The 12,033-nt window shown below is 30.4% G+C and overlaps 1 protein-coding gene across 1 annotated transcript in view; it reads right to left on the reverse strand.

The window, feature by feature from the left end:
* Positions 1–2,470: 2,470 nt before the first annotated feature.
* LOC106459559 (casein kinase I-like) overlaps positions 2,471–12,033 on the reverse strand; it is a 51,677-nt gene continuing 42,114 nt past the window's right edge. The window contains exons 8-10 of the mRNA XM_013919185.2: positions 11,266–11,349; positions 9,828–10,039; positions 2,471–7,317 (exon numbers count right to left, since the gene is read on the reverse strand). Of these exons, the coding sequence (XP_013774639.1) occupies positions 7,266–7,317; positions 9,828–10,039; positions 11,266–11,349 (348 nt within the window). The 3' untranslated portion in view covers positions 2,471–7,265. The remainder of the gene's footprint in view (positions 7,318–9,827; positions 10,040–11,265; positions 11,350–12,033) is intronic.

Here is a 12,033-nt window from a genome sequence, read left to right on the forward strand (position 1 = left end):
CTTTGGTGGATCGAATGGGTGATTGTCGCGAACTATTTGAGATTCAGTCTGAAAAAATTGCTCAGTAGTTTCAGAAGTAAGGGTCACAACAAGCTGTTTCAGTTGAGTTTACAAGTTCTCGGTTCACATCTTCAGTTGTGGAAACTGTTGATATTACAGGCATCATATCTGTTAACACCAGCCATTTTAACTATATGATATTCGAACAGTTATCACTTGATATGCTATGAATATCCGTCAAGGAAATTCTGTTCAATAGCTTAGAATGTAAGGAGCACCACTTTCTTCCATTCACTGATCATACAATAGGGACTGTCCTACTCATTGGTCCAATCCTTGTGATCAATAGGTTGTCATATTTGCAAATTTTCAGAACTGTCTCCTGTCTTTCCTCTTGTGGTTTATTATGCACTGCTAGTTAAGTATTTTCAGCTCATATTTCCACGTCCAAACACTTGAGTCAAGCACTGAACCATTGATTCAGAACCAGGCATTGCACTGCCTGTACCTGAATCTGTTTATTGCAGAAAATGACTTGTCTGAACTTTTTAGAGAAGTGGCCCAAATCTAAATTTACTGTAACTTTATATTCTTGGGATAAATATGCTTAGCACCATTCAAAAAACCAGTGGGAGTATTATAAATCTTTCTCCCATGGACTCTTGGCCAACACCAGGTTGAGGCATCCTAAACGCCAGGGCTTTAGCATAGCGGTCACACTCAGTGATCCCTACACTTGAACGAGCACTAGGTTTTTCTGCTTGTGGACAGCAGAATGATAACTTATCATAAACAACTTGCCCATCGGCTCTGTGCAATCGAAGATTCTTTGTGATCCACTGTCGCTTGATAGCATACTCCTCATGGACCACCAGCTTCCTCAGTTGGTTCTTGCTGCCTCTTCTGCTGGCAAAACAACTCTGGCTAGTGGCCAAAGTCCACCAGTACCTCCAGTCTTTTTTGGCTACGCTTAGGTGGCTTTGACCAGAGTTGGGGTTAGGTTACTGTGGTAAAGAAAGCCTAGGAGTCCTGAAGAGACTTCTCCATTCAGTCTCGGACCTGGCAGATGCCACACAACTGCAACAACTTTCAATTGTTCTTGTCTCTCGTGCACTACAGTTGGTTTCAGGTAAAGAGCTCAATAAACCATTTTTAGTGTGCCAGAAACTTGCAGTTCTCATTCCTGAATCTGCAAGAAAAAGTCATGATGCTTCACAGCATCTGCAAAAGTCTGAGACACAACAATTCTCTCTGATAACCATCTACCTCCCCAGTGACCCCACTCTTCCTCTTGGTCATAAGTCCTTTGGCTCATATTAAATGCCATTTTCTTAAGAACAAAGCCTTTTTAAACTTAAACATAAGCGTTTAAAGTAGCACAGGGAATTGCACTCATCAAGAGAAAAACAATAACAATCCTGAAGTCACGGCACCAATATGTATTCCTTCTTATCTACTCTAAGATATTCTTAGTTGCACTGATTCCCCTCCGCTTCTCAAGAATTACAAGATAGCTTCCGCAAAATAACAGAGGTTCGGTCAGGAAAAAAAAAGTATGGTGAAAATATTAATCCTCTGAGCTTTGAGAACAAGAGATTGATTTCAATGTTATTAGTTTCAAATTAGAGTCTATCTTCAATCCAAATAAATTAGAAGAACGGAGCAAAGTTTTTAATTAGACTTGATATAACCTTCTTTACGGAAAGTCCAAGCTATAAAAGTAATATATTTAAAGAATGTATATTTCTCTCTTTCGTCAATTTTAGAATAATCCATATTCGCCGATTTCAACTTAAATTAATTGTGTATATATCAACATTAGTAGCCTCCGAATGTGTTTAAAATGTTGCTGCACAGTTTGTTGATGAAAAACTAAATTTCAAAGATATTTTGAAACTGTAACGAAAATTACAGGAACAAGACTTTAAGAAAGTTTCAAAAAATGTGTCATTGTTTTAATTTGTCATAAAATATATTTGAGGAACTTCGTAAAATGCTTACTCACTCATAATAATATAGCACTAACAATTAGAAAAATAAATTGCGTATAAATAAAAATTTACTTTTAGAAACGTACCAGGATAAACGAAATGTAAAACACCACTCTTTGAATTGCATTAACCAATTGTTTTTCTATTAAAAGTTGTAAAACGGTAATATCTTTATGGTATTACTAATATTTAATTATATTAAAAATAAATTTTCCACGAATATTAATTTTGCTTATTAACCTCAATATCATGTATTTTTGACTTTTTGGAGCAAAGTTACATTAGGCTATCCACTGTGCCCACCTTGGGGAAATAGATTCCCTGTTTTACAGGAGGATTGTATTTTGACAACAAAGATATATTATATTAACACAAAGGATGTTGTAGAAAATTTAATTTCATAAAATATAAATTAATACTCACAAAAAGTATACCTTAGGTTGCAAGTATTTAGAAATGAATAAGAAACAATAGTAACATCCGTTTTGAACAAGCTTGGTTTATTCCAACTATACAGATTACAAATATTTTTTTTCTTCTGATCTTACAAGCTGTTACACGAACAACCTTCAAGATGAGAAGGGGCCACAAACTTTCAATTAAAACTTACTAATTAAAAAAAAAAGGGCGAAAACACCAGCAAAGGTGTAGTTATTGGGTAGCAGAAATGAATATTTAACATGTGAATAAAAATTTAGTAAAATGAAAACAAAAAATTCAGTAACCATTCTTGTGGTTCACTTCGATTAATTTTCACATTATAATAAAGTTAGATTTAATTTTGGATAGCTGAGATCTATCGTTTACCCAATTCTCATCAAAGTGGCAAGTTTAATGAATAAAACCCAAAACAAATAGTTCATTCACAAATGGTATTATTCAGATTAATTTTAAAAGCTGACTAGCCTACAAGATACAAAAAAAAAATCTACTGATTTTTACACAATTGAAAAAAGTTAAGAATACTAGTTAAACCTAAAAACGAAATAATGTCACAATTCCAGTTAACATAAAATACATTTAATTTAAACATGTAATGATCACAATTACCATGGTGTATATATATCATCTTATCTCATTTAACTCTGTGGTGGTCATTAGTCTATAAATAATACTATTATTAATGAGATAATTGGCCCTAAGTATTATAGTTAATGAACCTAGTTCTTTGACTTTCAAGGGAAATTGGTTCAACTTTATTTGAATATTTCGTGATAAAAAAAAAATTATCTATTAATAGCCAAGATAATTCTAGTTAAAGAAAAATACAACCGAGTTACATATTCATTACTTGAAATAAATTAAACCTTTATAAATCTAGAATACTGTAGTTTGATGTCTGTTACTAAATACATCAAATATATATTTCTTGATCTGTTACAATATTAAGAGGAAAGTACAATATCTGAATTGCACAAACTTAAAACAAACATATTATTACTAAAAAGGAAGCAAATGCATAACTTTGAAAATATATTACAATGTCACATAAACAAATTTAAAATCCCTTTTCAATATATAAAGAAAAGCACTAGTTTAAAATAGCAATTTTCAAAATCTCATACACCCTTAACTCTTTCATTAAACTACCTGTTTTAAACGATAAAAAAAAACTATTTTTAAGAAACTACAGAAAATGTTCCTTGTTAAAAAGTGTTATAAAGTTTATGGATGAAAAAAAAAGATTGATTTCAACTTATGAATTTTTCCCATTTCATAATTTTTTATTCAGTGAGTACAAGTCAGCTAAACAATGTTCTAATCATGGTACTACGAATGTTTTATAATATCCGAGTAGAAATAATTCAGAAATAAGCATTTAACACTATTATACACAGGTAAATTCTGCCAACCAAGGTTATAATTACTGGAATGTGGTAGAACTAGTGGATTTTGGATAAAATACATTAACAGAATATGTGTGGTCCATAACGAGTTTCATTTTCTGAACAGTTTTTTATTAATGCTGTCTAAACAATATGTAATAATATAAATTTATTGTAGCCCTTACTGACTCACTACTATACATCAATAAAAAAATTTAAAAATAGGAGAACATTTCCCAATTCCAAGAGCTTACACTTTTTTAGTAACTTCTCAAAATTATCTTCTCTTATACTAAAGTGAGCACATTTCAATGATGTATGTTTACTGCTAGTAAACTTTGTACTCAGATAAGAAAATAATAAAAAATGAAGTGTTCCCAATGACAACCACAGTCAAAATTATGTAACTGAACAACACAGTCTTATCCAACATAACTTTATTGCATTATTGCCATAAACATTTAAATGTATAGCTTGAAAATCACAGCTCAAAGCTAATGTAACCTGAAACATAGGTATATTGTATTGATATATATATTACCAACACTAACCAAAAATCCCTCATAGAAGGAATAAATGCAGAATAGGAGAGAAACAATTACACTAAACCTAAGACAAATTGGTAAGTGCAGAGGAATTACTGCATAATCGTTATCATACATATCTCTTTTTTCATCACCTTCAAATTCCAATAAATTCCAAAATTGATAATATGGTTTATTACTAGATACACAACTACAGAATCAAACTCAAGTTTATTCTAATGTAGTACATAAGAATTAGGTGCAGTGAAGATCTTAAAAACACAAGCAATATTCAACCTATCTTTGAAAAATTAAATAGCTATGGCACCTACAAATATAAAAACAGAAAAATTTTCCATATTAATTGCCCTTGATAATTGAACTTAGTGTTTTTTTTTTATGAGTTCCTTTATAATTTTTTTTGCAATTTTGAGACTGGAAAAGCATTCTTTTCTAAATACTTAAAACTTCAACATGAATGTAAAGGGAAGATTTATGTTCAATAAAAGAAATGATTCTCAGGCAATGGTTTGATCAAAACAAAATTTTGTTTCCGGTGTGACATTCAACCAACTTTTCTATGCTTGTTTGCCATATTCAATTAAACAGATCTATGTTCTTTCTTTCATCATCATTTTTTTCTTGTTTTTTTTGTTTGGTTGGGTTTATTTTTTAAATGATAAAAACCTGGCCCATTTACAAAATATCTGGATATTTTTTCATGCAGTTGCTATTTCTTTAAATACTAATCTTCAACAATCAAGACTTGTTTGTTTTCTAAATTTAGGTAGTTTTTCTCTAGGTATCTAAACATACATCAATAATAACTTGTTGGCATTTCATATCAAGACACAAAAGTAATTTATTAACTGTACTTATTGACTATCAAAGTAGGATCTTAAAACACCAAATCACATTTTATCAAACTGCTTGCATTTAAGATGTAGAGGCCAAAATAAAATGTTTGATTCCAAGCACATTAACTTTTTTAATTACCTTACCTAATTAATTCTGTAAAATTACACCTAGAAACATTGTTAAGTACTCAAAACAGATATTTTCCAAGCAGTTTTAATGACAAACTAACAAATTATAACTTAGGCCAAGTTTATTCCCCAGAAGACAAATTTTGTTTCATCATATTTTTTACCTGCTATATATATATATATATATATAAAATAAAAAAAAACTTTCCTTATAAGGGTTTGGAAAATTAAGTCCAAAAACTTCTTTCTCCAGTAAACTACCTTTTAATCGTGTCTCAGCAACATACACAAAATCAGATAAAGGAAATACACAAGGCAAAATATAGAAAGAAATTACTTTTTACATGTTTTTCAGACCACACACACACACATATATATATATATATCAATCTTTTTAAAACAACAAACTTGCCACTTTGACTTACTGTGGTAACAAGAGGACAGTAATGTTTTTACAAACGCAACAAAGGTTATGTAGATTCAAAATCCAATGCGAACTGTGTTTAACTCTAAATATCCAAAAAATTGCTAAACAACTTGCTCCAACAGCAGCCAAATGAAGAAGAAAGCCCATCAAAACCTCTGCTCCGTGGATCAACAGGCAAACATACTGAATGTTATTTGAAATGTAACCAAGTGTCTTTACTACTGCTAATGTCATGCAGCATGAGTCACTGTTCAAGTATGTGTGTGTGTGTGTGTATATATATATGTACACACATACATACACACACACAAAAGGAAAAACAGAATACTGATCTCTTCACTGTAGTATTATCCTATGCTGAAAATGTATACAAAAAAAGATAAGGTGCCATTTAATATATCTAACAAACTTCTTGTCTAATCACAAAGAAGTTTGAATATCAAGCAATAAAAAAATTTCATGGACAAACATGATTAACTCTTTCTGAACTAGTTGCCTACGTAACTTCACCTTTTTAAGTACCAGATATTTGACACTTTTTTATTTTTACTGTTCTAGAGTGAAGCATAAGAAAGTGAGAAAAATTAAAATACTATATTATTATTCTATAGCTTATCATCTCTAAATTTACACCTCAACCAGTAACTCTTCATGTGACTTCTAACTTGTGTATGTAACAAATATGATACGTAAGTAACAATTTCAAGTTACGTTACACTGTTTTTTGTTTTTTTTTAAGTTTATTATGGCAAACCCTAAACACCTGAGATATTAGAACAAAAATATAATAATAATAATAATAATGTCAAACACTATCATTTACGAGTCACTATTAAAACACTGGTACACTCTTAGACTGATGGCGACATGACTAAACAGGAATATATGATGGCAACATCCTTGATACCATCCTCCTCGATGAGGAAGCTATCTTCCTCAAATTGATATCACATGCCCCATGAATGTGCATTCAATAATTTTAAAAGGCATAAATATATTCATAAGCTCCACTAATATTTCAGCTAGTTTTGATAACTGGCATTTATACTTTTATTATACATACAGATGATTTAACAGCTTCTCACTTTTGACTTGGAGGCATTTATTGAGGAAATAACTGAGCAAGAAGATTAACTGCACCATATGGTCAACATTTTGTACCTGTACTTTTGAATTCCTTGCAAGCACTTGTCCTTTTAAATCTTGAAAAATATATATTATAGATGTTCTTAACTAAGCCTTTGTATTAAACACTTCTGTTTATCTATTAACATGGCATATGTTAATTAACTGCTGAAAGAAGAGATAAAAAATGAGAAAACAAGCATCTGTGTTCCTGTTGACCATCCACAGGGCCTAGTTCATCTGTTTATGACTGGGGACACTACAAATGGACAAATCAACTAAACTTCTGCTGTTTGCAAGGGTATTGCAACAACACTTTCCTTAGATTCAGAAGGAGAGGTATGCAACAGCACAGCTTCTTGCTCAGGGCTACAGGCATCAGAGAGTCATTTCTGTCTTCCTGGTTTCTTTTTTTTCTTCTTAAAAAAGCAGCAGCATCTATAAAGTGAAATATATACATATGTAAATCATAGGAATTAAAACATGACTTTATCATTGGAATCAAGATATTTTATTATGGCACAACTGTAGGACTTTTTTTTCATGAAAAAAAGTTTATTGTGCTGCTATATAATGGGTCTATCTGACTAAGAAGTAAAAATAAAAATTGAATGTTAAATTTTCAATCGTCATACATTTTCTTGGCAGTGATTAAAAATTAAAAAGCTTTCATTCCTAGCAAAACCAAATTACTTGAGAAACAATTTTTCAAGGCATCTAATATACTAAGGTTGTAGGTGTTGCATTATATAAATCAAAATATGAGATAACGAAAAAACAACAACCATTTTTTTTCATCCTCAATGTGAGTTAGGCCTTGTAGCTCAAATGTAGCAGCACTAAATCCATTCTTTACAAGTTGTACACAGAACACTTCAATATAATAAAATAGTTAAAGTTACCCTATTAAAAAATTATTTATTCTCAAATACAGTCTAACAAAACCAATAATTTTTAAACATCTTTCATTGGTCTACTATACCAGAGTTTCTCAACCTTTTCAGCCCAGTGACACACTAAATATAGTTTAAAATATTAAGGCACACCAAAAGATACAGCAATACAAATATTTATTTAGAACATTAGATTATACATGTATTATTCATTATAATCAACGGGATACTTGGGCCTACTTCACTGCACATAGATGCTCGATTCGAGGCTCAATAGTGTTTATGACTACTTGAAGAGATTTTTAATTTTTTCCTTATTTCTGAATACAAGACTAACCAATAAATTTAAGTTAGATAAAATTACTCATGAATAGTAGAAATATGTGGCAAAACTTGCTAAGCATCACAACACACCAGTTGAGAAACACTGTATAATACTATATTAAAGATAACAGTTTCTTTGTTATTCCTTTTCTAGCTTTTATATCCTTTGGACGAAAATCAACACTATCTTCTGACTATGCTAGTGCTTTTCAATTTTTATAACAAATTTCACCATAATTAAATAACAGTAATTTACAGTTTGAAACAAACATTTTCACCCATGACAAAGGCCACAAAAATATCTACTCTTTATAAAATATTAAGTTATCAATGAAGTTGCCTGTCAAAGAACTTTATATTCATTAAGCTTATAGCTCTTTCCTTTGTTAGCTTATTAGCTCAAAATATACAGAAGAAGGATCAGTTTAAGATTTAATGGGCTGTTCCAACTTGTTTCTAGATTGGAGTAATGTTTTAGCTTCAGATCTACCTTTGGTAAAGAAGCTGAAACTTCAGCCCACACAATAAACAGGCAGAACCAAGTCCATTAAAGCTAAAACTCTACCACGTCTAATTGCCTAATATACCCTTGAAACATGAGACAAAAAACGATTGGTTCAGAATCAAAGACAGATTAGAAATAATTGCATGCAATATACTTTAATCAAGCTTTTTTTTTTAACTTTTTATATCTCATGTACAAAATACAAGTTTTAAAATATTAGAAATTTTGTCAAACGTAAGTATGACTACATGAAATACAGTGAATATTTTAAATATTTTTTATCTTAAGATTTTTTAGCTAAAAGCTATGGAAATTAATGGAAGGAAAATGGGTATATGTGTAACTTTGCTGTATTTTAGCCTATGCCTGAGTAATAAATATCAAGTAGCCAAGATTTACACACAAAACTTCATATATTCTCTTGAAAGCTTAATCTACAAATTTTAATGTGATTTTTTGAGATAAAAGTTCAGTTTAGTGTCACCATGCTACCTACATTCAATGATTAAATTCTAAAATAATAAACGGATGCTATCTATTCGTTTATAATGTTTCCATAGAAGTGAATCTAACAGGTAACTTTTTTCTAATTAACTAGGTAAGGTCTAACTCCCCCTCTTCAAATGTGGCAAGTACACATACATTTACATTCATCACTGGTGCAAGTCACAGATTAGATACCAAAATGTTAACATCAACAGAATCACATAAAATAGGTGTTAGCTAATATACTTAAATCTTGAGATCATATTTTTTTAGAGGAACATGTATTTCAAGTTTGAGGCCTACACTTTTATAATTTTTAGAAAAACAATATAATGATTTTATCAAACACTGTCCAGTGTACACTATTAAAAAAAGAAAAACAAACTTTTTTTTATATGTATCACTGGCAGAAATGTGTGTGATGATTGTGTTTGTTTTTTTATTACAATTCTTTGGATTGTTTGTTTTTAATTATGCACAAAACTACACAAAGGCTATCTGTGCTCTGACCACCACAGGTATCGAAACCCGGTTTCTAGCGTTGTAAGTCCGTGGACATACCGCTGTGTCACTGGGGGGCTCACTATTCTCCATTGTATAATATTAATCAATTTTACAGTGCACCAAAAATGTAAATCTTTGGTGCATGCTTCTAACTCTGCTCTGGCAGATAACAGTTGGTTGAATGACAGAGCACAAAAATAAAAAAATGAGCTATACAATAATAAGTTTTTACTTACTTAGTTTCTGAAACTACCTCCACTTCTGCTGGAGCTGTTATAAGTGTATTTGAATGACCTGTAGTTGGATCATCATTTGCTAGTTCACCATTTGTTGAGCTCACAACCTGAACCGAACCATGACGATCGGCTGGAGTAAGATGTCCACTCAATAGATTTGGCACCGACTGTCTAGGTTGTTCACTCCAAGCTGTTGTTCTCTGATGATTCCCCTAAATTATATTTTCAACAATGAATTTCTCGTTTTTACGTCTTGAATATCGTCAATTATACAGAACAATAATTTTAAGGTTTTCAAAATAAATGCCTTCCACTTATATTAGGCAAATCAAAATAATATAAACCAAACCACTGCAATATCAAGAAAAATTTACCCAACATAAGATAAATATTTCCAAACATTTGAGCCTGTCACTTCTTATAATGTCAACATTAATTACCAAACTGAGTTAAATTGCAAAACTAAATGTGTATCATGTCACAAGTTTTACATTTTTAAATTTAAAAGGTAATGAAAAATCTGAAATTCAATAGGTTTGTTATAACCTCACAGTTGTTGAAAAGATTTCGTAACTGATCATATAAAAAATCACAGTAAAGACTGCATGATTCAAAAACTTAAGTTCTTTCAATTTTTCACTTGCAACATCAACTTCATAAATACATTATTGAAGTAATCAGAAACCACATCAAATGTTCTTTCATCAGAAATTTGATAAGAATCAATGTTATTCTCCACAGAGTCAAGACAACTCGTGCAAATAGCTTAGAACTATACATGTTTTGGTTGTATAAACAATTATTGTATTTAGTTTTACAAAATTAAAAGGTCATTAAAATTGTGCCACAATAAAATACAATATTTATGTACATCTTCAGTTCAGTGAAGTTTTACATTCAAAACACAAACCAACACATTGTAAACTAACAAGTTATCTACCTTAGCATTAAAAATATTAAAAAAATTTTATTTGTACAGAAAAAACATATTTTGAAACCACAATTACTAGAATAAGAGATATACGCAATGTCGGAAAAAATTCTATACGTTTGTAGGACCCCAGCTTGTGTGCCAACTGTTTTCATGGAAGAACAATCACAAGTTGTATACAGTTGTTTTTTTCCGTCTTATTGCTAAGAAGTACAAATTATAGATAGTTTATTTTTTGGTAACCTCACTAGTGTGCAATCAAATTCAGTTAAAAGTTAAAAAGTAACTACATCATGATAAAGACATTAAAATTATGCATTTTATTTATGGTTATTATTGGAAAAAGATTTACAGGTAATAGCATTGATCCAAAATTGATTCTAGTTCCAGCATTCTGATGGAATGGATATATGTAATTCAATATAAGGATCATAACACAATATCTGAACTAAATACTAAAGTCAGCTGTATACATATATATTTACATATATACACATATAAAATTACCCTTGTATTTGACGTGATATGTCTCTCTCTATTAGGTGAAACTATTACTTCTTGCCCTGTCTGGAGTGAACCCACAGGAGTTGACTAAAAAAAATATGTAAGATCAATAAAGATTCTATTCAGTACATATTTTTAGTTTTAAGCTCTATGACAAACTTAAAAATTATGCATGTAATTTAATGACTATCACACAAACCACAAAACAGCTGAAAAAAATTAAGAATTTTTAAGGCTAACTCCATCGACTTCAACATACATATATGTGAATAAGGATTTGTGAAAACCTCTTGTAAGTTATAAATTTCTTTAGTTTGCTAAGAACATAATTAATAAGTACTGAAATGTGAAGTTTTAGAAAGCACTAAAAATGTTTTCTAGAATTAACAAACAAATTAAGATTTCTTTATGGCTACTACAAGGGATAAGTATTTTTATAGCAATCAAGACACTTATGAAAACTAAAAAAAAATACAGATTATTTAACAGTATCAAATAGTTAAGATTTGTCCTTCGTAATATCTGAAACAAAACTAGCTGAAGGGTGTTTTCTGTTTACATAAAAATGATCTATATCACTAGAAAAACAAAGCTTTTTTACACTGATACATAACACTCACTAATGTAGTTTCATCAAGGTTATATCATCTTTTAGGTTAATGCCTTGAGCCTGTAATGCCATATTGGCATACCAAGTCTTGCAACAGAAAAAAAACAAAACAAAAAACAACAACAGCTAAACAATGGAATATATATATATATATATATATA

This window comes from Limulus polyphemus, unplaced genomic scaffold (genome assembly GCF_000517525.1).
Source record: "Limulus polyphemus unplaced genomic scaffold, Limulus_polyphemus-2.1.2 Scaffold627, whole genome shotgun sequence".
In the NCBI taxonomy this organism is placed as follows: Eukaryota; Metazoa; Arthropoda; class Merostomata; order Xiphosura; family Limulidae; genus Limulus; species Limulus polyphemus.